The sequence below is a fragment of the Haemaphysalis longicornis genome, unplaced genomic scaffold (assembly GCF_048455015.1).
Source record: "Haemaphysalis longicornis isolate Haplotype H1 unplaced genomic scaffold, Haemaphysalis longicornis Haplotype H1 scaffold_3, whole genome shotgun sequence".
Lineage (NCBI taxonomy): Eukaryota > Metazoa > Arthropoda > Arachnida > Ixodida > Ixodidae > Haemaphysalis > Haemaphysalis longicornis.
In genome coordinates, this window is record NW_027526335.1 from 55,373,820 (window position 1) to 55,400,518 (window position 26,699).

Consider the following 26,699-nt stretch of genomic DNA (forward strand, 5'->3'; position numbering starts at 1 on the left):
ATGTGGTCGCACTTTGCGGAAGCGTCCCGCCAGCAGGGCATCGCTCGCCATCAGGACGTCGCTCGCCAAGCACACCCACAAAACTGCTGCCTGCCCGCAAATCATGCTCCTTTCGCTGTAGCGGACCGTGACTTGACCAAACGATTCGCTGACAACCCGTTTGGTTTCGTTCGCACGGTTTGCAAGCACCTGGGGTTTCAATCGGATTTACGCAATGCTGCGGGGTGTGTAATCAAGTGTCTTGTTGATGCGTCTAACGGTGGCATACTGACGAAATATAAATACCGATGTGCAAGTTCATATCGATGCAGAATAAACATTCAAATGGTTCTGTGAAGGCACATTTCACTTTCGTGTTTTACCTTTTCCTATTTAAGAAGGATCAATCACACTTTTTTGGTCAATATTTGCCAACCTCCCTAAGAGGCTATGCGTAGCTTGACGAGCGTGGTATTTTTAACTGCAAACACCATACTCACACGATTTGCTCAACATTTTCGTTGCTAAAAGCACTCACAGTGGCAGAATCGAACCTCTATCCTTCGCGTCATGAAGCCGGCGTCTGTCCCACTGCCCCTTTTCGACATTGTCGAAACGGTGCACAGAGGTCGACGTACGAAGAGAATGACGTTGGTCCGCACGGGGTAAGGCCGTTGGCCGCAGGACGTGAGGCCGAACGTTGCATTTCGAGTGGAGGATGTTACACCCAACGTCACATCTTGATGTTTAATACCCGAAACCGGCACCCACACGAAAAAGTACTCAATGTATGCCAAGCAGCAGGTATAGCGGTTCGCGCCGTAGACCTCAAACCATGGAGGAAAGAAAAGTTTAGGAGGGAGCGTCACGTGACAATCTTGAAGCCTAGTCATAAAAAATAAAACGTAAAAACTCATAGGAGCTGCCCCTCTCACGTGACAGGCAAGCGGTAGTTCTTTGCGCCTCACGCGGCCGGCCGTCTGCGCTGCGTGCGTCGGTCCCATGGAGGAAGAAAATGTTGTCGGTCCGTTCGGTTGCCGGGCCGTCCGGGTATTCGGGTTTCGGCGACGACTCCCTGGCCGGGCGTTGCGCGCAGCGCTTCCTGCAACCCTAAACGCGCAGCCGGCTGATCGTGCAGGCAAAGTGGTCGAACGAGAGAGACGGAAAACATCTTTATTTATTGAGCCTTCGGATCCGTCGAAGTTGACGCCGCAGTCGAAGTGTTCTGTTCCGCCGCCGTGCGTAAGTGTGAATGACAGAGTACGACATCCGTGCCTTACATTTTATTTCACAAAACACGCCTCGCTTTCTTGGTTCTGGTCATTTTATCTTTTCACCTCCCAGGCGTTATTTAGCGTTCGTTACCCATACACCTATCGCACGGATAGAGCAGTCCTCGGACAACCAGCCCGCGTTCTGCCGGCGACGCGAGGCGGAAAATGATCCGTTCTTCCCGCGCCCGCACCCAACATCAGTGGTTCTGCACCTTTTGTTTTGTGATGCACTGAAGCATACAGCAACGCAACACAGACGCCGTCACGACAATTGTGGCACGTACAACGTGCCACCACGCCTGAGCACCGATAAGGCGAACGTATGCAAATGCGCACGCGAGCGAAACCAAAGCTTTTCGCATCACCTCTCAGCAGATGGGACATTCGTTACAGCGCTATGACGTAAAAGGAAGATGGCGCGATAACTCCCAGCAGAAGTCCAAACGCAATCGTCGAAGCACACCTGGCAAACACCACGCACCCGTAGGCCGCTCCGTGCTTGTGAATGTTTACAGCGGTGCGTTCGAGCAAAGCCGGTCCTGGTTCCAGCGGTAAGCGTCAAATTCGTCTCGCAGCTCGTGAAGGTGCTTCCTGAGCATGGGATCTACGTCTCGTGTCGCTTTGAACAGCGACAGTACTTCCACAATACGAGGGTGGGAGCGCAACGCTGGCGAAAAATCTCGTACTGCGCCTTCGACAACGCCACTCGCCTCCACCTCCACCGGCAGCCAGCCGGAGCCACTAAATGCTACCGCGGGCCTAAGAGTGGTGCATCTTCCATGATGGTGCATCTTCCGGGAGGAGCCCGAGAAGAGGAGAATTCGACGTCAGAGGAGGTTGGCTTGCCAAATCTTGGCCGCCTGACGTCATGCTCCCTCCTAAAATTTTCTTCCTCCATGCCTCAAACCCGGTGGTGGTGGTGGTGGTAAACTTTATTCACAAAGGTAGAAGAGGAGGGGGTGGAGTCAAGGGTGGAATCCTATTTCCAGGACTCCAGTGGCGAAAGCCCCTAGCTTGGCTCTTTCCAGCAGTTCTCGCTGACTGGAGAGGTCCGAGCTGGACAGTGCCGCTTCCCAGGACTCTATTGATGTCTTGTAGTTGTTCTGTTGCCATATGGTCGGGCAGTTCCATATAGTGTGGAAGAGGTCTGCCTTCTGATGGCATTTCTGGCCTACGTAGTGCATACCCGAAAGATAATGCGGTTATTCTAGAAAAACAAGGCATACCTCTAGACTACCACATACTCGCAGTGTGGGATTGGCCAACCGATGATCCAACCGATCGGCCAACCAAGAAAGATCCACGTTCAACAATCGTCGTCGTTAGACGGAGGGGTGCACGATTTTTTGGAGGAGAGACGTGTCCACCGATACTTCAGTTAGAAACACAGTGATTCGATAGTGGACGTCTATCCGCCTTAGCTTAACCATGACGCCGGAGAGGTCTAAAACAGTCAAGGGCGTAGCCAGCGGAAGGGGGTTGGGAGGGGGGGGGGGGGGTTTGGTGTCCGCATACCCCCGAAGTTTTATAAACGGCGCATCCCTGCCTCCTTTCGGCCTTTTTTTAACGCCCATGTTTTTGACGCACATCATTTAAAAATTTAGATGTAGAAATGAGAATGAGATATTGTTTGGGCACAGACTATCTATCTTAAATTTTTCCACCGGCGGGGTATTGCACCCCCTGAAAAACCTTTCTCGCTACGCTTTTTTTAACAGTACGTAAATGCATCACTCTCACAAATCCTTTGACTCATCATAGTTCGAAATCAAATAATCGAAACAACAGAGCTCAAATAAGCTACTTAAGAGCACCTACATTCCCTTTTTCTGTGCGTTAATTGTTGCTTACCCGCTAAACCGGCAGTAAGAACGACTTCTCAGCTTTTGATATTGCCACCATCTTTACTGCGTTTTAAATTCACAGAGCACATGGACGTCACCGCCATCCTCATCATCCCGATCGTCGTCTTCATACCTCGTCATCACCTCGCGCAGGGCGTTCCAGCTGAGCACGAGCACCAGATATTCGGCTGACCTCCTGCAGGAAAAGATTCGCTTCACCGTCTCTTCCTTCGAGCGGACTTGCGCGAAGCCTCCTCCGGCGAATTTTTATCTTGAGAACGCCATAGTTCGCAAACCGACATGGCCCGCCGCCTCAAGCGCGTTTCTACAGACCGCCTGGACCACTACGAGCAGCTGCTGTACGCCACCGTGGTGGACTCCCAGGACCCCGTGAGCGGCCTGATACCGGGGTTCAGGTGCGGCGGCCACCACGCCTGGGTCCGAGACAACGTGTACTGCGTGTACGCCATGTGGGGTCTGTCCATGGCGTACAAGAAGCACGCCGACATCGACGAGGACCGGGCCAAGGCATACGAGCTCGAGCACCGCGCTGTCAAGCTCATGCGCGGTCTGCTCAAAGCCATGATGCTGCAAAAAGACAAGCTGGAGCGATTCAAGGTTAGCGATGGACCCCGCAACTCTTGAAAGCATGGTTTCCACATTTCGAGTAATTTTGCCGTTATTGGAAGCCTATCTGCACAATGCAGTGCTTAGTTTCCCGGCTTTTGAAATAAGATAGTGTCATTTATGCTGGTAACATTAAAGCTCTCGACGGACTGCCAACAAAATGGGTGGCCCCTGCCACTTTCGCAAACAAATTTTACTCATCCCAAGCCTTTTCTGGGCCTAACCAGGGTGATTGCGATATTTGCTGGTATTCAGACTTTTTTTTAGAACAGAATGCTTTTGAATGCTGCTTCCATATAATTTACTTAGTGCCACCTGGAAAAGTTAGGGTCCAATTTATTGTTTAGCGGCCCGTGATAGCGTGTAGCCGTCAGGCAAGGCAGCCAACTTTACAGCGTAGCCCTTTACTAAGACAAATATCTTCCCAAGTCCCTCCGGCGTTTTTCTTTTATATTTATTTTTGGCGGGGGTGGCGAGTAAGGCGCGTTATCTACCGCATTCTTGTGTTAGGATAGTGTGGACTAAATTCAAATATGGATAGTTTATCGCCATGGACGATTCACCTAGTCTGTGAAGTTCCCAGTAGTGGAGGGCTGCAGAGTAATTTAGAACCCCTAAGGATCTTTAACGTCCTCCGATGTCTCAGACACACGAGCATTTCAATATTTCACTTCTATCAGAAATACCACCGCCGCAGGCGAGATCCAAACAGCACAGCAAATTTCAGGGGTAGTGTCTATTATCACGGCAACCCTGAGAACTACCGTCAGAAATTTCTCACAGCAGTTGCCTCTCATTCGCTAAGGACGCTACCACGAAGCTCTATGGGATAAATATTCCCTAAAAAGCCGTCTTTGCAGCTGCCCCTGTAGCGCTCTGGTATAGTACTTGGTTTTAAACAAGGCTCAGGTTCGAGTCCGATATTGCAATGTTTTTTTAGCTTTCGGAATCCTTCGGTCATCGTGATTTTTGAAAGCTTTTTCTTACTCTGGTGTTTACTATATCAAGAGATAGACGCGCAGGACTTCTAGAATAGGTTGAATTGAGTTTTATAGGTTGTGTTCCGTGTCGTTGGGATGGGTTAGGTTATGTTTGTGGCAGCTTTGCCGGATTTGAGTATGTTATGACACATTCTTTTAGGTTGCGTTAGGTTCGGTGAGGTTATGTTACGTTAGGTTATGGTGGGACGTAATATTATTGCTGAAATTTTAGGCCAGCCAGCTTTTACGGAAACTGGCGTGAGAATGTCCCAGAGGTAATTCTCACGGGTGCCGTGAGATTAGACGCAGCCAAGGTCATGACTTCTCCTTCTCCAGGATTACGCCGCTGTGTCACGTGTAGCCGTTTGACACGAGGCAGACTCCAGTGTCCAAACCGCGTACAGTTTATGTACAGGAATATTTACAGGGCGTGTACAAGACAATAGAAGTAGCCCGCAGTGGGGCTTAGAAGCTTGCCGGGGTCTAGCCGGCGCCGTTGGTTCCTACCCGAGACCTGCAGTGAGTTCGAAAGCAAAAGACCCCCTTCCACTTAAAGGGCGCTGCATAAATCCCGTCGGTGAGGGAAGATGCCGGGTACAATACTCACCGACCGAGCAAGGGGCGTTCGGAGAACGTGCCTACATGTGACCTCCACCCACCAGTCGAAGAAAGTCGCTCATTTTTGTCTCAGGCCGGACACTGACCTGCTCGTGTCCGTAAGTGCCGCACGTCGAGCCGGCCTAAAGCTACGTGCACACTAGCGTCAAACTTGCCGTGCCGCCCTACCGACGGCCGTCAGCGGCGTGGCGCCGCGCGGTCGGTGAAGACCGCGTCAACTCGCCGCCGCGGTGGTCACGTGTTACAGCAATTCCGCGGGAGAACTTTCGAGCGAGAGCTCTCCGGCGGGGCAGCGGGAACGGGTTGGCGCGCACGTGACTAGCGCGTCATCCCACAAGTGGCGCACGGCACGGCACGGCGACGCTAGTGTGCACATACCTTAATTGTCAGTGGCCCCTCCGGAGGTGGACGGCCGACGTCTCCACGTCTGCCTCTTGGGGAGTGCCCGCAGTGTGACGACCTCCATGGTCAAACCGTAGAAGCACCCTTAGGCTCAGCCTAGGGGGTATTCATGCGAATTCAGTGCAGTGTGGATCTTGGAGCAGCACATCTAAGATTATAGAGAAATATGTGCTAATGAGAAAAAATTATTGGCTATAGTCAGACGCATCAGCCAGCTAAAAAACACCGCAGGCACTTTGGCATGATGCAGCGCAATACTTGCTAAGCTGAGTTACTAAGTATGATCCCATTTCGGTTTTGTTTTTTATTGAGTCCGCAATAAATGCGCCTACCTTAAAAAATTAAAGATACAGATTTTTTATCTCAACACAATGCCTAAGTGAAGCAAAAATTCTGAGCTCCTAGTCTGAACGTCCCTGTTCAGTCGTGCGCTGCTGCGAAGGTTCCTTACTTATACATAAAACTTGTAAACAATGCGGTTATAAAAAGCCATAATATAGGATACCACAATGTGTACGACTTGTTTAAGCAATTTCCTTCATTTATTTTGTTGCATGCCCACATGCACACACACCAACACTGACGCTGCGATGAATCGTAACCAATTTCAGGTATACTTGGGTTCGCAAGCAGTGTTTTTGTGTCCATAAGAGGTTTAGTCTAAGCAACAACGCTTTCATGATTTGAGCTCTCGTTTAGGTCGAGGAGGTTAGCTTCCGTTTATATAATCAGGAGGGAGCTGCGCAGCAGGTCAGTTTTTTGTGAGATTGGTAGACTCGCTTGTCAAAATTCTCGTGGCCGCTGGTTGTATCGACAACAGGGGTATAGTATGTAGATTAACTCTGTTATATCAGATAACCTGCGTGGCATAGGGTTGACCACCTTGGGCATCGTATCCTGTTCCCTGCAGGTTCAGAGGCTCTGAAAGGTGAATGGCATTGCTTTTGGAGTATAAAGATACTCTAGACACATTTTTACGAATTGCATATTTTCACTGTGAGTGCAGAAATACTATATCATGTTTTGCAAAGCATGGGTATTTGTTCTAAATGTCGACACTATGTTAATTTTGTTGCAGTGCCCTCGAGGGTGTTTTGTTCGGGCTCAGTATAGGGGATCCAATCGCAATAAAACAGACGCAAAACTGTCTCCAAAAATAGATTTGCTTGCCTGAGTCAACACCACATTGATACCAACAGTCCTGACAGGTTCTAAACACGGCGCAACAGTAATATTTTTGGATTGTAAAATCATTTTGACCACAGTTGTCGAAGTATGCTAGGGAGTAGCTATTTTAGCCACCCCAGAACTGCTACGCTAATTCGTAACCCATTCCGGTCGCCTATAATGCTGAAACGTGAATGATTTATTCGATTGTTTTGTGAGCCTTGCGGGAACAACATTGTACCATTTTCATAAAACTTTATCCGCAAGACAATTACAGCTAACATACCGTCCGCTCATATAGCTGGCATTTCAACGTGAATATTCATAAATCAAGCGGGCATACGTTAGATGCCCTCTGAGGAGACAGCGCGCTGCGTGCGAAGCCGTTGCCACATATCGCCTATTGCGCCTCGTCGCAGGAGAGCCAGTCTGGCACCGACAGCCTTCACGCCAAGTACGACGTTTCCACGGGGCAGACCTGCGTTGGAGACAACGACTATGGCCACTTGCAGATCGACGCCACCTCCGTTTTTCTGCTCGTCTTGGCCCAGCTCACCGCTGGGGGAGTACAGGTGAGCGACGGAGGCTCGTGCTCCCCTCTGTAGGCAGTCAGCTTGTTAACCGCTACTTTCTTATGCTTGATATGAAGGGGCGCATATGGCGTGTAATAAGAATATTACAGCTATATTGACTGCGCAGAGCGAGGATGGCGATTATGCCCTTTTATTCTGTTTTTATGTAAACTATGGATGTGCACCATCTTGACCCCAAACAAAAAATGTGTGGCGTGTCGGTTTGCTCCGCTGCAAATATCCTAATGAGTTCGTATATATAACCAGGCTGCATATAAAGAGTATAGTGCAGTAAACAGCTCAAGCAGGGTTCTAATATTCCGCTGGACATGATGGGCGGGTGAAATTTTGTCTGAAAGTACCAAAAGATTAAGAATGTAATGCTGGTAAATGTACGCATGCTACAAAATTCACCGTGATCATACCCACCTTTTCGGCTCCCTGCTACTCATACTGAGCGCATACTCACACATCCCCCTGTTCACGGTTTTTAAAATGGCTCGCAATAGGGATAGTTTGATTAGAAGCACCCCACGAGCTAAAAACCTCCGTTTTGTTTCTGCGTATCCCCATTGCAAACTGCCCCCACACAGGATTTCGAAGGACAACATACTTACAGCTAGGTGTATTTCAGTGTACATAATGCTTGACTGTAACTATGACATATCCGAACGAGCCGAGCTGTTAGGCCTACGCACTAAGCTTTCTAACACTCTTTTTGGCAGAAGAGGGTGTAAGAATCTTGTTCCATGGCGAACACCTTTAAAAGGTGTTTTGACTAAAAAAATGGTGTAAGGATGAAAATGGGTGTTCTTGTGAACACGTTAAAAAAGGGTGTAAGTTTTGTCATCACCCTGAAATAAAGATGTAGGCAGCGGAGCTACGCGTGTTGATGGGGATGGGCCGAGAGAATAGCAGGACAGACACATTAAACACGTAACACTTGACCATCAAATGAATTGAGCGAGAAATCCAACGGGATGCATAGGAACAGCGAGTGCATTTGGAAATACATCTGCTCTTCTTGCTTTTATAGCCAGCAGAGGAAAGTCCTCAATAGTGTCGGTGTACTTGTCGCAAAAAATAATATATTTTAGCGGTAATTTCAAAATTATGCATTTTAATGTAAGAATATAACATTCAGTATGCGGATTTCCAAAAACGTTTTAATCGCGAGGTAGCAATTATGTTCAATAAGTCAAAATTTTCTTCAATGCAAATATTCCCCGCCTCCTCAGCCCCCTTCAAGAAGGGAGTTTGTTATTTCAACACCATTTTCCCGAAAGGATGTAAGGCTACAAATTATGGTGCTGGAAGCTAAGAAAAAGGGTGTAAAAAAGGGTGTAAGAAAAAAGTTGTAAGAAAAGGCCGGCAACTGAGAAAAAGGGTGTAAGAGACCTCCAAATTTGGAGGTATTTCATACCCGTTAACACGGGTAGACAACATTTTCTATAAGCGGACTATGTTTTCTACCTCATGATGTTTCACACAATACAGATTGGCATGATGTATTTCATGTGAAGTTGTTTAAGCTTGAACTAGGTAAGGTGGCACTACCAAAAAAAGACAGGACTGCCTCTTCTGTAAAGGACGCACCACCGCAGATAAAGTATTGTAACAGTGAAGCCGTATTTCTAACCTGTTAGAGTGTGATCACAGAAGGCGCAAGCGTATACGCACTTCTTTCGGTATCATTTCAAGGGTACTAGGTTCTTTGGGATTCTAAAACGAAAAAAAAATGGGGCAGCTTGCAATGGTGGTGAAAGTCATGAGAAACAGCATAGCCGGTGGTCGACCTAGCTTGTTTCCCCCTTGGATCCGCTGTCAGTGTGGGGTACACACTGATACAGCCTTGTAAAATCCGGTAAATCTTGGCCTCACCCCTCAGCACTTATCCTAGCTCAGCAAGAACATCGCAAAGCCTAGAAAGGTGGCAAAACTTAGCTACACCGGAAGAAAATAGGTGGACCCCCACCTGTGCTGTTCTTTTTTTGCAACTGAACACCTATTTCACATCGTTTCAACACCTTACAGAAAGCCAAGCGTCTTTCAGTCGATCAGCACCCTTTTTCGCCACATGACTATAGTTTTTTTAAGGTTCAAATTGATATTTCACGTGCCAAGGCTGAACTTGCGGCATGGGGCTCACCGTATATGGAAACGAGCGGTCATTGCAGACGAACAATTGTTTCTTTGCTTTCGAAAACCTCTTGCGAGTAGATGAGGGTATCAGGCGATGTCTCGCTCCTTACAGGGCAGTTATACATACATGCATGACCCTATTCAATGAAGAGCTCAACACCTTTCCCACACCCTTTACCACCCTAAGAAAAACCAAGGGTGTTGAAGTTGATCAACACCTTTTTTTCACCACAAAAAAGTGTAGAGCTAGGGAAAAGGTGTTGAGATTTAAGAAAAAGAGTGCAATCTGCTCCTAGCACCCTTTTCCACCTTATGCTACTCCCGTTTGGCCCAAAAGGGTTTAATTAAGGGAGCTCAGTGTGAGCATGTATTTTCCTCTGAACGTCAGCGGAGGCACAGAGCAAGAACATATAGGAGGCAAAATACACATTCCGGGGGATGCGGGCGAGCGACCAGGTGTAACCCGACTACCATGATTCGCAGGTGTGACGGTAAAGGAAATAATAGCGGAACCTAATGAACCCCTTGATAACGGACTCACTCCGGGGCTAGGCCGCGTTTCGTCTATGCGGTGGGATACTGATGGCGGCGGTTTTCACAGTTTCCTCCCGTGCCAGATGGCGGTAGCTTGACCTGGGCCAAGTGCTTGTGACATTGCCTGGCCACCCCAGGAAGCGAAGTTTCCCCTCATGTCTGTTTCTTGCTGCGTGCGCACAACAGGTGATCTACAACCTGGACGAAGTGGCCTTCGTGCAGAACTTGGTGTTCTACATCGAGAGCGCGTACTGCATTCCCGACTTCGGCATGTGGGAGCGCGGTGAGAAGACGAACCGTGGCATCCGCGAGCTTAACGCCAGCTCGGTGGGCATGGCCAAGGCGGCCATGCAGGCCCTCTGCCAGCTGGATTTGTTCGGGGGCCGCGGGGGACCGGCCTCCACCATACACGTCCTGTCAGACGAGAGGCAGAAGTGCGACGCCGTGCTCACCTCCATGCTGCCCAGGGAGTCCAACTCCAAGGTACGGGTGCGCCTCATCCGGGCATCTGAGCCCACGTTTACTGATGGGAAGAGGACCGGGTGAGCTTTGTCAGGCTGTTGGAAAGTGGGAGAACATTGAAGTGTAGCTCATCTGTCGGGCAGGCGCCATCCGTCCGGGACAGTTTTACAGCGAAGCTGTATATGACTCATCCTCACTGTTTTCATTCAGGTGAAGCCGCTTTACAAGGCACTGGTGCTCCGCTCCTTTTTGTCACCGCCGATGCCTATTTCACAAGTTATGCAATCGGTTGATAACCTTGCTAGAGCAGTTAACACCAGTTGCACTTTTAATTAGCTATAGAACGGTAGAATGTCGTTCGCTCGGAGGAATGACAGCGGCAATTGAAGGGCCATCGCGTAGCAGAGAATAGCGAATGGGTGGGAAATTAATAAACGACTTTGTTTAGATATATGCATGAGGTCCTGCATAGTAATTGGGAGGTGAGGAAAGAGGCGAAAGTCTCACACGAAAACAACGCACGGAGCGCCGCGGCTGCAGATCATGCCGCCGCTGCCGTTGCCACCTCAAGTTTCATCTCGTCGAGTAGATGCGCCAATAATTATCGCTAAGATTGTAGGGCTTTCAGAGCGACATTTTTGCCGGTGTCTTTCCTGTCTAAGCACGCGCAGATCATCGGTTGCCGGTTTATGCGTGCACGAGTGGGACTGAAGGGAGAGGGAGAACGTGCACGCGCAGCTAGGCTTCATGAGCTCACCCATGACACTTCCGTTGTGCTGGTTGAAGATTTAAGTGTGCATGTATTGTAGCCCAAAGCGACCTTTCTGCAATCATCCGTCGAACGGTTTGGGTTCGTGTGTTGCACAGATAGTACGACGCCTACTACGGAAAGGTGAAACGCGCAACCCCACGTTTCTCTGCTAGAATAAGATCCAGTTCTTCAGTGTGTTATTCAGATAACTGATCAGGGAAAACGCGCCACCTGAAACTACAAATAAACGTGTTTTGTTTTGTGCAGTGCTTGGACAGCGCCAAGCTTCTTCCCAGAGCAGGACAGCACTAAATTTTTTATGGCAGGGCAAAGCGTCATTTTGTGGACATTTGGTACAAACCTATTGTCGCGTAATATTCCCATCATTTTGTGGCAATTTGCGCTTGCTTGCAAATAAATATTACTAACTTCATTTTCATCAGTTGGGGTTGATGATTACGTCGAACGAACACCGTCTGACACGAGTTTTGTTGCGTCTTTAGAAGTGATGAGCAATTCACTACGGATTTACCCGGAAGTATTGAGACACTAACTTCACTAGTCCAATGTCTACGAGGCGGACAGTAGATTTCCCGTAGACTGCTTAAAGTGGCAAAGTTGAGTAAAAACTCCGTTTTTCTCTATGCCCAGCGCAACTACAAGAGTTGGAATATATAACAATGCAATTACCCTTGCCGAACTTCGCATCGATCGCATCCATTCACTGATCGAGAATCTTATAGTAGCTGTGATTCCGCAATCATTCTTACTTACATGGCATAAAGCCCGTAGCTGTTACTATAGATATGAAGACTCTGGGCAGAGACAAATTTATGCTGTCCTCCACTCAAACTGACCAAACATTTAGTGCCCTTCCAATCTGTGAAGAAGGATGACCTGCACAGCAGCACGCCCGCCACGGAGTGCACGAAAAATGTGGTTTATCCCTCTTTCATAGGAATAAAAAAAAACACGAAAGTGAAATGGGCCTTCGCAGGAGCAGTTGAATGTTAAAGGAATTTCCTTCTTGTGCGAAGGGTTCGCGAGCCTGACCCCGCCAGGCGAAGAACATCGACACACAAAAAACAAAAAACAGGGGAGGGTGCCTCAATTCACATGCGTCCCTCGTACACGAAGGCGTCGGCATCGAGGCGCCAACTTCGACGCTAATTAGCGTCATGATGAGCCACTTCGCTTCGCCACTGCTAAACTGCGCGCACCATCTGAATGAGTCATAGGGAAGGACATAAGGCGCATTCGTAGCATATGCTCACGTCTCGGTTCGTAGCGCAGTTGGAAGAGCGCCACGTACCTCGCGTTGTGGCCAGAGAGTCGTGGGATCGAAACCGGGCGCCGCCGCGTCAATGGCACTTTTTCTGGCGACGTCACTTCCGTGACGGATATCACTTCACCGAAATCTTTGTGTAGCCGGGCATAAAACATTTTCGTGTTAATAAAACACGTTTGTTTGTAATTTACGACTGAGCAGACTCGCTAGCCAATTACGTGAATGAAATTTGGAAAAGACCCGATGAGCGGACAAGCGTAGAGCTGTCTCTCCCTCCCGCGTGGTAGGCATCTTGCCGTTGGTGTAACACGCCAGCCCAATCCACTCTACCACAGATGACACTGGGCCGGTCGCATTAGGAACCTCACGCTCACACAACGCAGATATCATCAGTAAGGGCATGTAACCTATATCTGCGCGTGCCCCCCCCCCCCCCCTCCCCCGTCCGCCACCCTCTTCCTTCCCATGCGCGCATAAACTGGAACCCAGTCATGAGCGGGTGCGTAGAAGTGAGATACTGTCGAACATGTCGCTCTGAAAGCCCTCTAAGCTGAACGAGTGATAAGCTGAGCTGAGTGATAAGCTAAGCTGAACTTCGGTACGGTGATGTCAGCCGACGCAAATTGTGAAAGAGGCATCAGTGGTGGCGAGGGGAATAATCGTTGATAACACTTGTAAAAGAGGGGTCCGCGGTGGCGAGGAGGAGCCCCGGAGCAGCGACAAGTCTGCTTCCCCGGAATGAGAACTGGGGGTGTGAGACATACTGCTTTGCGGTAATAAGTAATAGGGAATAGAGGGTAAGCACGCGTGTACGGGTGGCCTACAGTCGAACGGATATATGTAAAACAAGTGGGGGGAGTTGAAACTATGGACGATAACATTCAAACAAGCACGGTAACCTTGCTTTTGTCTTCCTGCGGGTGTGAGCCTATATATTTTAAGTTGGAAAGCTCAGTTGTTTTACCAATTGCGAAAAGCGAATGTATTCGTCGTCGGCAGCGTCGGCATTAACACAAATGGGCCCAGAATGGTCGCCGCTATAAAGGGAAAATAGATTGGGTTCGTGTGGGATGTAAGCCTCATTCGCCAAGGCAGCAGCCAGGTGCGTCAGCCACAGCGACAACCTGGCGCCCTGCAAGAGTGGAACTAGAATTAGCCTTTTGTATGTGCCCTGGCAGGTGCACGTGGCTTCGCGTCAGCGGTGAATCTGCACCGTGAAGTGCATCCAGCCTGCCTGTCTAGAGTAATACGCGACAAAAGACGAAGAAACTAAAACAAAGAAAGAGACGCAAACGAGAAGTATCAGTAGACAATCTAATATTTGATACACTTTCGCCTTCAACGTACTGAATCATACTTCAGTTTGAAAGAAATTTTTCTTGGCGCTCTTTGCCCATAGTCGGCCTTGCGCCAATAAAACCCAACTATCATCAGAGAAATTTTTCGTTTGTGGCCCTACGTTCTCTGCTAACTGCTATCTGCTAGTATCTTGCATAAACTTGAGTGGCAGCAAAATGGGTAAATGATGCGCAGGAGGTGGATGGGGCGTTGATCGCCGTGGCGGGCTTTCCGGCGTTTGCCATCGATGACCCCGACCTAATTGAGCTAACCCGCAACACCATCATCGAAAAGCTTCAGGGCCGGTACGGCTGCAAGCGGTTCCTGCGTGACGGGTACAAGACTCCACGCGAGGACTCCCGCAGGTACAGACGCTGCCCACCATTGCAGTCTACTGATTTGTCCACAATTTCGCGTGTTCGAAATTCACTTTGAATGTCACGACACACTACTATGGCTTCCATCTGATTCCTGACGAGGAAATACGAATGTTCTTTTTGTTTGTGTCTTGAGAAAAAGAAAGACGAAATGAAGTGCCCCTAAAGACAATGTTGGGCTCGGCAGGAGCTGACCCGCATACATCTTAAAAACCAGTGCGGGGAAGGTGAAATTAGATGGAGATTGAAAGGATATAGCAGAGTGTTCAAACGACAGAGAGAGAGAGAGAAGAAAGAATAAGATATAGGGCTGAGTCAGTTCGTGCACATCAGTCTTAGCAAGACAGTTCAAGCTCTAGCCGCTGTGTGAGGCCGGTCGTCGCCAGGTAGTGGAGAAGCTGGGCGAAGACTTACCGTTGGATGGCCACAGGCCCCTTTGGAAAAAATACCGAGGGGAAGGACCGGAGGACGTAGCTTTTTCCAAAGGGGCCTGTGGCCATCCAGTGATACGTCTTCGCCCAGCTCCTCCACTACCTGGCGACGACCGGCCTCACACAGTGGCTTTAGCTTGAACTGCCTTGCTAATGACTTCTAGGTTCACACCTAAGAACTCTTTTCTGCGTTCCATCCAGTTACCATATTTTCCGTATCCTTTCTGTCTCCCGATCGTGCCCTCTTCAGCTACACTTTTGATTTCTCTCACCTCTCCTCTTTCTTCTCTCTCCGTTGCCAACCCGCTTTTTCCGGCTGCACTCCCTCCTCTTTCTCTCGTACCACCAATAATTCGGCTTTTCCTATCTCCCCCTTCCGTTTCCCTCCTATTCACCCATTAGAATAGCAATCGTAACCTCCAACGTTCCCTTTGGATCGTCCCTTCCGGGGCCCCTCCATCTTGCAGTCATTTTACTGTCTAATTCTCCCTCGTCCTGTCTTTTCCATTCTTTCTCTCTCTCTCTCTCTCTCTCTCTCTCTCTCTCTCTATATATATATATATATATATATATATATATATATATATATATATATATATATATATATATATATATATATATATATATATATATATATATATATATATATATATATATATATATATATATATATATATATATATATATATATGGTTTGGAAATAAGGGGCTCGTTAGAAAATACAGAAACGCCGGCAGTCTACAACGCCAAAGAAGGCATAGGGGAATGGTGAGACTATTTTTTACCGTTAGTGACGTTACGTTATTACTTTTTTATTAACTACGTGAGAAAGAAAGAAAGAAAAACACGCGCCCAGAGTGGGGACCAAACCCACGCCTTTCGATTAGATCTCGAATGACCCTCAAGCGTCAGATACAGTTGTAGTAAATATAAATACCCCAGAAAGTGAAGAACACAGTCGCCCAGATAGCCGAATTGGTAAGGCATTCGAGATCTAATCGAAAGGCATGGGTTCGGTCCCCACTCTGGGCGCGTGTTTTTCTTTCTTTCTTTCTCACGTAGTTAATAAAAAAGTAATAATGTAACGTCACTAACGGTAAAAAATAGTCTCACCATTCCCCTATGCCTTCTTTGGCGTTGTGGACTGCCGGCGTTTCTTTCTGTATTTTCTAACGAGCCCCTTATTACCAAATATATATATATATATATATATATATATATATATATATATATATATATATATATATATATATATATATATATATATATTCTTTCTGGGACTATCAACAAAAAACCCAAAAAGCCTCGTAAAGCACCGCAACCAGCCAAACCCATCGCCAGATCAAACAGCGCACCACCTGAACAACCCCAAGGCCCGGACCAAGGGCTCTCAGCCACAAGCGCATCTCCGTCGGAAAACCTGCAGACGATCGAGCCCAAGCCCGGGAAATCAGAACTCAACTCACGGACTTCAACGAGCCCACAACCTTCTGACCCCCAGCCGAGCGCGAGAGACTGCGAGATTCTGGAATCCAGTCCAGAAAACGAGAAAAGCCCTGCCACCCCCGCCGTCAAAAGGTACGATCTCCGAAAACACTGTGGCTCTGCACGTCGCATTTGCATGAATTGACATACTGGCCGCGCAAATGTTCCGACCTCCTCTCCCTCAGATGACACGCGTGATCAGCTGCTGACGCCTAATTTTTTTAAGATAAGGAAAACAATTGACAAGCGGGTGCGCCATGATCTACATGTGCGTACACTCAAAATATACCTAAAGGCTGGGATCGCCCCCCGGGGCCTTCTTCTATCATTAACACCATCGATGCATACGTTTAACAAACGTGAAACACAAAATTGGAACGAAACACTTAAATCCGCATCACTTCAGCTAACTAAAATCGTAGTGGATCATTGTGATAATACACTCGCGTCTCTGAGGGCGGAGGAGCTTCGTGCTAGGAATAATATTGTCCTTTCTGCGCTGGAGGCCAGCGAACTGGAACTGTTCGAGAAAAAGAAGACAGATGAAATAATGAGAATCAAAATTAAAAAATTGTCAAGGGATAAAGTTCCATACTCAAACGAGTTTTCTGTTCCATACTCAAACGAGTTTTCTCAAATCAATTCAGCTCCGCACCACACAGACATTGGAAATTCCAAAATTACACCCCCAATTCCACCCTGCAAGTCGAAAGAAATATCAAAAACTCAAAAGAACATAGATGAAAACATAATTAACCTCTCCGGGGTACAGCTTACTATTCATGAGCGGTCGTTAATCTCGCGCGGTTTGACATTTTGCCCAAGTACCGGCCGATACAATGAGTTTAGCTTGCTGAAAGATCTGGACAATTTTTCACGAAATTTACGCCTAGAAGAATATTTTTTCGATAAGCCGGACAAGGAGCGCACTGCCCCAACCTCCGTCAATGTAGGGCGGCAGTGGACACCGAAATCAGAGCGGGAAAAACACTTGGACTCGTACATTGAGGCCGTTCAAAGAGACGTCCTGCGGGCTTATAACGCTCGCAAACCAGGGGCCCAGAACCTTTCTAAAGAGGAGCGCGAGGCACTTAAGGCACTGGGTGATCGAACAGACATTGTCATAAAACCGGCCGATAAGGGTGGAGGTATTGTAATACTTAGTAAACCAGACTACATTCAAGAAGGCCACCGTCAGTTAAATAACGAATTTTTCTACCAAAAACTTGACGCGGATCCAACTGTTGAACATCAGGAAATAATAACAACTACACTAAATAATCTTGTCAAAATTGGGGAAATAGAGCCACGCCTCTGTAAAGCACTCACAGCAGCACACGCAACGCCAGGAAGGTTTTACATGCTGCCTAAAGTTCATAAAGAAGGGAACCCTGGTAGGCCAATAATTTCGGGAAGAGGCACTCTCACCGAACCAATATCAAGCTACATAGACTCCCTGATTAAGCAAATACCCGCTACCCATTCGTCGTATCTTCGTGATACTAACCACTTCCTACGGGAAATCGACAACATAAAAATCCCTGATGGCGCCTTCCTTGTAACTCTAGATGTAACTTCTCTGTACACAAATATACCTCACCGAGATGGGATTGAAGCCCTGGTTGAATCCTATAGCATACATCGGGACCATGAGTCGCCAAGCCCACAAGTCATTGAAACTTTGACCAAGCTAGTGCTGGAATTAAATAGCTTTGAATTCCACAATCAGTATTACCTACAAATAAATGGCACTGCGATGGGTACTCGAATGGCACCCAACTACGCTAATATATTCATGAATGATCTCGAAACAAAATTTCTATCAACCCGCGAAATTAAGCCATTCTTTTACAAACGCTTTCTGGACGATGTATTCCTTATTTGGACCGGTACGGAGGATGACTTAATCGACTTCATCGAGTGTTTCAACAAGGCCCATCCAAGCATCGCATTCACTTATACGTATTCAACCACGGAAATCAATTTCCTTGACGTGCATATAAATACAGACAAAGGAGAACTGATCACTACCGTGTACAAAAAACCTACCGATAGGCAGCAGTATCTGCACTTCGACAGTTGTCATCCGCGCCACTGCAAAACGAGTATCCCATACTCGCAGGCCCACCGATTTAGGAGAATTTGTTCCCGCACCGAGGACTTCGAAGCAAACGCAGAAAACTTGCGCAATGTACTCGCGAAGCAACAATACCCACCACCCATAGTCAACGACGCTATTTGCAAAGCGGTCAACCTTGATCGCCAAGAGTTGCTGCACCATGAAAGGGAACTAAATCAGAAGGGGAGAGGCAACCTAGTTTTGACGTTCGGGGGCAACTCCCCAAACATAAACAAAATCTTGAAAAAGCACTTCAACATGCTACAACAGAGTGAACGGCTTTCGAAAATCTTCCCCACCCCTCCTCGGGTCGTATACAGGCGCCCCAAAAATATTAAAGATTACCTCGTACACGCCAAAACTGAGAGGGCACCCAAGGGTGGGTGTCGACCATGCGGAAAGGCACGGTGCCGCGTATGTAAACACATGCAGACAACCACGGTGGCAGAAAGCACCAACTCAAATTTCAAGCATCTAATTCACGCGACACTCGACTGCGACTCTTCTAATGTGGTGTACCTTCTGGAGTGCGGTGTTTGTGGCATCCAATACATTGGCCAGACGGACACGGCATTCCGCATGCGCTTCAACAACCATCGCGCACATGTTCGTTCACTCCCGGATCTACCCTTATCACGACATATTAACTCCGAAAACCACCCGTTCGACTCCATCAGGGTCACACTTTTACAGAGTGGATTTTCTACTACAAGAGAACGCGAACAACGTGAATCTTACATTATTTACAAATTCAACACCGTAAAGGCAGGAATGAATGTTAGCCCGGGCATTATGTCGTCTATACATGCTGTTGATAATCTGGCTGCAGAATAATCCCCTATCTAAATTAAGTCTCTGTGTTGTTTAAACAAGTAATCAAGCTATTCTTATTTTATTTATTCCCTTCCTGGGGTGTCCGCACAGGCGGCATATGCCACAAACAACATCGAGGCGCCCGCCGCCGTTTACTCCAACAAAGGACCCGCGCGACTCCCGCGTGCGGTTAGAGGATTAGTTAAGCTCCTTCTCCCTGGTTCATGGTCAGGGACGACCCTGTCGGCTGCCCGGGCAGGGCAGAAGAATAGAGCTAAGAATGATGAATGGCACTCGCCTGTCCTGCCGGTAGGCAGAATCGTGCATGCTTTGAGCCACAGTGCGGAGATCGTACCTACACTCTTAACGAGCCTGCCTGTTTGTTTTGTGGGGTTGGCGTCACTGAGATATGTGTGCGGCTGCGACCGCTTCCTGTAAACTCTTCCCGTAAGGTCAGTGACCATTAGAATTCTGTGCCTCCCAGTGATGGTGTGAGAGCGTCCCTGTTACTGCTTTGCGCTTTCGTTTCTTAAGCAGAGCGGCCCCCCTCTGAAGTGGGCGCTACCTGTCACTCGTTCTACAAGCTGACGAACGATGGAGGACAGTGTTTTTGAAAGAGTTGTGTACTTCTCTCCCTTTTCTGCATGTTTAGGTTTGTTTTTGGTTTTGCGTTTTCTCTTTTTTTTTTTTTTTTTTTTTTTTCTTTTTTTCTCTCTCTTTTTTGCAAACCTTCACCTCACCTCGCTGAGAGCGTGTTTGTTGCTACCTCTCTGCCCAAATCCCCCCTCTCTCTTTTTTTCGGCGCCGTTGGACGACGAGCTTATAAATACGTGCACAGAAATACGAAATGTTGTCTTGAGAAAGATCGGCATCCGATCGAAACGTCGACCAATAAACAGTTTTGTTAGAAGCTATACCCATTTTTTACTATATATATATATATATATATATATATATATATATATATATATATATATATATATATATATATATATATATATTCCTCTTCTCTCTGCACTCCTTTCTTTAACAATCCCTTGCCATCAATTTCTCAGTGTATGAGTACCCCATCATTGAGCAGGTTGACTGGTAATATTTCTTGCTGATTCGAGTAAAGGGCAGACGGGCTAGAAAAACTTTTTGTATTTAAGAAGGCCAAGAAACACGATCGTCGTTCAAAGGCCCCACGTTGTTTGGAGGCGGAGCTCGCCTAAGGAAGGTGTGACTCAGTGTTTTGGTTCGCGCGTTCGCACGTTCTGTGCAGGCCTTACTATGAGCCGTGGGAGCTGGAGGCGTTTGAGCGGATTGAGTGTGAATGGCCCCTATTCTTCTGCTTCCTGATCATTGACGCCAACTTCCGCGACGATCGAGAAATGGCCGACATGTACGTGGATATGCTGGACAAACTGCTCGTGAAGACGGACGATGGTAATGGATATTCCGCTAATAGAACGTTGTTGATAGGATCCACAACAGGTTAGCGAGTATTCCAGCATCGCCCATTGTCCCTGGGGTAAACTAATCAGCTTTTATAGAATGTTTAACGGCTGGTTGACCACGTACACTTTTCCCGGCGCTGTATAAAACATGGTGACCAAACCGAAATGAAAGCGACCGAACTCAAGGCATTGGTTCTGAGGGTCTAGCATTTCAAACAATTGAAGGCTGTTGCAAACAAGGAGATATTATTACCTGTGTTCCAAACGCATTGACTGCAGATTACGCAGATTACCCCCGGTAACCTGTCATATAGGGGGAAGCATCCGTCGTGCAGTTATATAAATAGGATGATGACGGTGGCAACGATGACGACTACGATGATGAGACTTGCGCTCCACTTTTCGCACACTGAGCTCGGCGTCATCCTTGCTCGTGCATGTTTATTTGTCAGTTTTGACCTCTGCCCAACTCTTCACCACGACTGGGAATCGAACTTAGCAATCTGGTGAACAGGATCAGAACACACATAATTTTTTTGCGACTACCCGGAACGGCTGCTACCGCTCACCCATTTCAGCCTCATTACGCGTACATTATTGTCACTAAACAATTATGAGACGTGGGCGCAGCACATTTGATGACTGAGCAATTAATAGAGGCCAAATTTGTTGCAATAATTGTGCTCACTAAACTTGTTACAGCGGCCTCTTGCCAGCTATAGCCGTTCGGCGTTCCGCCCGTTGGTGTAAACCGAAGATTCTGCGTGTTGTAAAAGAATTACTAAGGAAATTTTGCAAGATGTGCCGTTTTTTTAACCATAAGTTGGCATTAAATGACTATAAAAATGCATTGATTTTTTCCGTCGTATCAGAAAATCTGTGCCAAAAATAGATGAAGTACGCGCCATTGTTATTGCTTAAAAACGTATTTTTTTTTTCTACGCTGCGATATTGGCAATAAAGGAACCCCAAATGATCAAAGATACGTAATTCGATACAAGCGTCATTGCGCTCCTTTCACGAAGCTGCAATGTTTGTTGTTTCATTGGGAATATGAATACATTTTTTTCTCCTTCTTTGGGGAGGAATGGCAAGAAAGGGTCCATTCATATAAGCAGCCTTCGCTATTTGCCACGGTGTTTGGGGCTTTATTCGACTGCAAAGTGGTGCAAATTTTTTTTGTACTACGAAGGAGCAGTTTTCTTTGTAGAAGTTTGAACATGAGTCTCTTGAATCTATGTGTCATCATCAGAAGTTTTCTTTTCAAGACCGTAATTACGCAGTATAGAGCAGCAGCAACCTTTCTTGCAATTCATGTTGCAGGTCTTAAGCTGGTGCCGCAGATGTACGCCGTCCCGGCAGACGCTGCGGTCTCCGAGTACAACGACCCCCACAGCCAGACTCGAGTGCCCATCGGAGAGATACCGTTCATGTGGGCGCAGTCGCTGTACATCGTAGGAAGGCTGCTCGAGGAACACTTTCTCTCGCCCGGGGAGCTCGACCCGCTCAACCGGCGTCTCACCTCTCTCAAGAAGCCCGAGCTCGTCGTACAGGTGCGTGCCAGAGAGAGGGGGCATGCTGCATGCTAAGCGTTGACGATTCCAAGCTTGCGAACGATGTTTCCGAGCCAGATCCGCCTTCTGCTTTGAAAGGATTATGAGAAATTGAAAGTGTGAATATGCGGTACAGTCCACCACTCCTGGCCGATATTAAACCAAAGGAAGGCAGTAAAAGGCCTTATTAATGCTAAATTCCTAAATTCCTCATCGTAAGCTTACCTGGAATAACCCCGGCATCTACACGAACTGTACAACAACCCCCATGACCCAGGGGAGGCCAAATGTGAACCTAAGCTTGCCAGCCATGTATGAGAGACTATTAATGATTTATTGATTGATAGGTTGCGGGAAGGGGCACCTAGCTCGAATAAAACCAAATGCATCAATTAGTCCTGTTAAATATTAACTGAGATGGATTATTGATTGTTAGTAGTCATTATTAAGTTGAGATTAGGGTGGAATAGGTGACTAGGGCAAATGAAGATAAATTCACGTAGAATAACGTGCCACAAGGCAAGGTAGACTAATTACAATGTGTTAAGGGCGATGTAGGTCGAATAATGTGCATTTAGGTAGATTGACCTAATAAGATGAGTAAATAGCGTGGGTCCTGCGTGAAAAGGTGTGCGTGTTCATAAAAGGTACCATGCATAAGAGTTCGCTGGGCTTTCGCTTCAAAGCACGTAGTAAATTAAGTGAAGATGGCGTGAGCATAATTATGGCGACTCGACCTGAATGTAGCCTAGAAAATATTATTGCCTTTAAAAGTGGTTGGGGAGTTTTACATGCTCATCGTTTTTGTTTTTTTTCTGAGGCAGGAATCAACTAGAAATAGCGCTAACCAACGAATTTCAGTGAATGGGGGCGTGGTAGTGCTGACGGGTTTGAGAGGAGACGCTGCCTTCCGAAACAGGTGGCGCTGCTGGCAGAGGACTGGACGGTGAAGGAGAAGGTTTCGAGCATCTATCCCGACATTCAGACGGTCATGGAAGCCGGGCCCATCGAGGTGTATCCGGCGCGCGTGCTGGGTGATCTCTGGGCTTACCTGGGACAGGACCGCAAACTTGGCCTGTCCGGACGACTGTCCAGAGACGTTGGATTGCTGGCCACAAGCAAAATATACATTCTGCAGGTAAGGTTATATTGGCCCAAGTGGCCCACTTAATGTAATCAACGTTTTATACTTGACTGGGCAGCTTTAAGCACCGCATTATTACCTACCCGATAAACGCATCACGAAGATACTGCACGAAGACGTGCAGTATTCCGCTTCCGTGCTCGCAATCTTTCCGTGCTCGCAACGCACTATGGGGCCTGCTGCTCCTATCACTTAGCGGTGCACCAGTTTCAGTGAGGAGGGAGCTCTTGTGGTGCCGAACTTCCTGCGACCTTCAATTGGACAGTAATGCTCTCGCATCTGCATCTCAGAAATGGTTAGGTTTCATCCGTTTTTTCTTCATATTGGACGTAGGCACTTGTTTTTTACAACCACAGGGAACAAATTTTAGGGATGCTTAGTTTTCAAATCCCACTGACATGGCATTTTTAGACTTTCCGCAAAAATGTGAGAAGGCGCCTAATGGGAAGCGCTTGTAATAAACAAAACACGAAACATTGTTCTCCCATTTTTGAAGGTTCCCCAAAAGGTTATGTAGTTTAATTAACGCTTCCAAAAGAGCGAAAGAGCCTAGAAAAAGTAATTTTGGAATCGATACCATCAATCACTGCAAGCTTTTACCGCATGCTGCTTCTAAGAACCTGATCACGATTACAGTTTTAGGTCGCGGTTGCTGTATTTGCCAGAAAGGCAAAAAATAAGAGCATGGGGATGCCCGACAGAAGTCATTGCAAGGGGAAAAACTGCTTTTTCAGTAACCCTTAACTTTGGCCTATCCCACAAGGCAGGCGTCCGCTTAGCGCATGAATTCAAGTATCTTTTTTTTTCTGGCTTTTCACGGCAAGACATCTAACTTTTTTAAGTGACAGGAATAATTCAATTACTGCAGTATTTCTGCTTTTTTCCTGAGCGGGAGAAAAACCTACTTGGCAAAAGAACGTGCAGCGATCATTTGGAGTTACCCAGGTGTTCGCGCGCACAAATGAGGTAAGGGCAGGACCAGAGGCAAGGCGGACACTGCTCCAGGAAAATCCCCACCTGATTGTGCACGATACCATGTTACATCTGAAAATACCTTCACTTGTTTTCGTCACTAACATGATGATACGGGGATGAAATTTGCTGATACGGGAAGCTGAGGTTGCCAGACATTTACATGTTCCCTCCTTCATGGCGGACCTGCCATGGTGGCTCGGGTGATTAAGTGGTGTGCTGCTGAGCCCAAGGAGGCGGGTTTGATTTTGGCTCCAGTGGCTGCTCTTCTGTTGGAGGCGAAGCGCGAGAACGCCCGTATGTCGATATTTCGGCTCACGTTAAAGATCCCCAGGTCGTCTAAATTAATCCGGAGATTTCCACTACGGCGGGCCTCATAGCCCAGGCGTTGCTTCGGCGCTTTAAACCCTACAATAAATCCCCTTCATGGCTACGTGTTTTGTTTTTCTCGGCCCAGGACCGGCCGTGCGTGTTCACCCCGCAGAACCTGGACAGCGAGGAGTTTCACCTGCTGAACGACGTCGACCTGTTCTCGAGCACGCTCCGCGCAAACGTTGCCATGCTTCGCGCCCACTGGCGCGCTTCCGGAAGGCCCACCATGGTGGTGACCCTGCAGGCGCGCCAGATGAGCGGGGACCGCGTGCCCGTCAGTCTGCGCCAGACAATCAAGAAGCTGGTGAGCGGCTACGTGCACGGCACCCGCGTATCTCTCAACCACATCGACGAGCTCTTTAACACCTCGGGCGTGACCAGCCTCGACTTCCTCGGCGACTACGAGAACGGCTACCCGGATCGGCTGCCCAAAATGGTACGCGCCCTTTTGTTCCTGCCGTTCTTCCTCCCTGTGCCCCACTTCGCGGAAGTCGTTGCAAGAACATCGGAAGGGTTGAAACATGGGCGTGTTGGTCCGTAATCCCAGGGATAAAAAAAGCGCAACTGATTGGAGACACACGCTCGCGGACCACACAAGTGCGTATTTATTCATTCTCGTGTCCCGTCTATAGCGCTGTTATTTTCATCCCTTAAAAAACCTAAACAGCCTTGCTGACAAAATTCAGTTACCCTTTCGTAAATATTCTTTAGTTCAGGTGCAGAGCCGCCTTACAAGTATAAATTCTGATGGACGCCTGGCTTACACTAAGGCTGGCGCATGCCCGGCGCGTACCGAAACTGGTCTTTGGTTAGGTACATGGCATGAACAGACATGGGACGGAAAGAGTCATGGAATTTTTGTTGCTCTTTACGGCTGTGGCAATAAAAAAGCAAGCACATCTTAACTTGGCAATTCATTATGGTTGAGACAATTTTTACCAAAATATCTTCACGCCTGACAGACGAAATAAATCCTCTAAAGGGGCTGAAGGAGGGTCAGCAAGGAACTGAAAAAATCTCATTAAAATCGTCTAATGTTCCCCCTTCCAACCGGGAATAAAACATAGTGAATCTATGAGAAAGGTTATATTTTTGACCACTTAAACTCGCTAAATTTCAGTATATGAGAACGGAAAAAGCAACAATTTATTGCATATTATTTTTGGCGCTCCTTCTGAAGCTAAAAATACATCTATTTGGTACACCCTTAACTCTTTGATCATCATATGGAATTCCATTTTTGCGACAGCCACAAATTGTAAAAAGCAACAATGCCATTGACGCTAATTCACCGCCTCTCCGTGTCTCCGAAGAGCCATCTGTTTCCCTATATACAGCGAAACAATAGCAGTTCCCGCCAGCTCCGTTCACATTTTTTTCTCGCACTCTGTGCGCCTTGTTTTCCGTGGTCGGCATGCAGATCCGGGACTACCTGGAGCGCGAGATGTCCAGCACTTTCCTGCGTCCCACACGTGAGAAGTCGGCGTTCAGGCTACGGCCGAGTTCTTCCCGTGGCTCTAGTCCCGGAGAGGAAACCCCTCGCAGTCATCGTGCTAGCAGCGCCGACCGAATAGCAGTAAGCCGGCGCAAGTCCATGGCCACGGGAATGATACGCCGTTCGCGCTCGCTGACCCAGTACAGCCCGGCCAGCCAGGAGACGTACCGCGACTACCACTTGCAGCCTCCCGCCCTCGTCTCCAACCTGTCCTCGCCGGTCATGTCCCGTAGGGGCTCATCCTACGGCGAGGAAGAAGTGCCCTTCTGCGCAATATCGGAACTGCAGTTCGAACAGGTGCGTTTATAAGGGCCTCGAATGGCAGATGCAGCCTTTGATGCGTGTCCACCGAATTCCCCTCAAAGCGCTTCGGCTATAGACTTCATCACCTTGCGCTATATCACACATAGCACAAACCAGCTAGCGCTATATCACAATCGCGCGTGCTTGCTGTCAACTGGAGGAGTTCGCTTCGCAGCACTGAAAGTGGGCTTTCCTATCATAGTGGAGACGGCGATGCG

The 26,699-nt window shown here is 47.8% G+C and overlaps 1 protein-coding gene across 1 annotated transcript in view; it reads left to right on the forward strand.

Moving 5' to 3' along the window:
• The first annotated feature begins 3,256 nt into the window (after positions 1-3,256).
• LOC144175219 (putative phosphorylase b kinase regulatory subunit alpha) overlaps positions 3,257-26,699 on the forward strand; it is a 50,335-nt gene continuing 26,892 nt past the window's right edge. Inside the window, exons 1-9 of the mRNA XM_077704321.1 lie at positions 3,257-3,715; positions 7,311-7,463; positions 10,326-10,622; positions 14,174-14,343; positions 20,468-20,631; positions 21,966-22,195; positions 23,115-23,333; positions 24,769-25,119; positions 26,104-26,475. Of these exons, the coding sequence (XP_077560447.1) occupies positions 3,398-3,715; positions 7,311-7,463; positions 10,326-10,622; positions 14,174-14,343; positions 20,468-20,631; positions 21,966-22,195; positions 23,115-23,333; positions 24,769-25,119; positions 26,104-26,475 (2,274 nt within the window). The 5' untranslated portion in view covers positions 3,257-3,397. The remainder of the gene's footprint in view (positions 3,716-7,310; positions 7,464-10,325; positions 10,623-14,173; positions 14,344-20,467; positions 20,632-21,965; positions 22,196-23,114; positions 23,334-24,768; positions 25,120-26,103; positions 26,476-26,699) is intronic.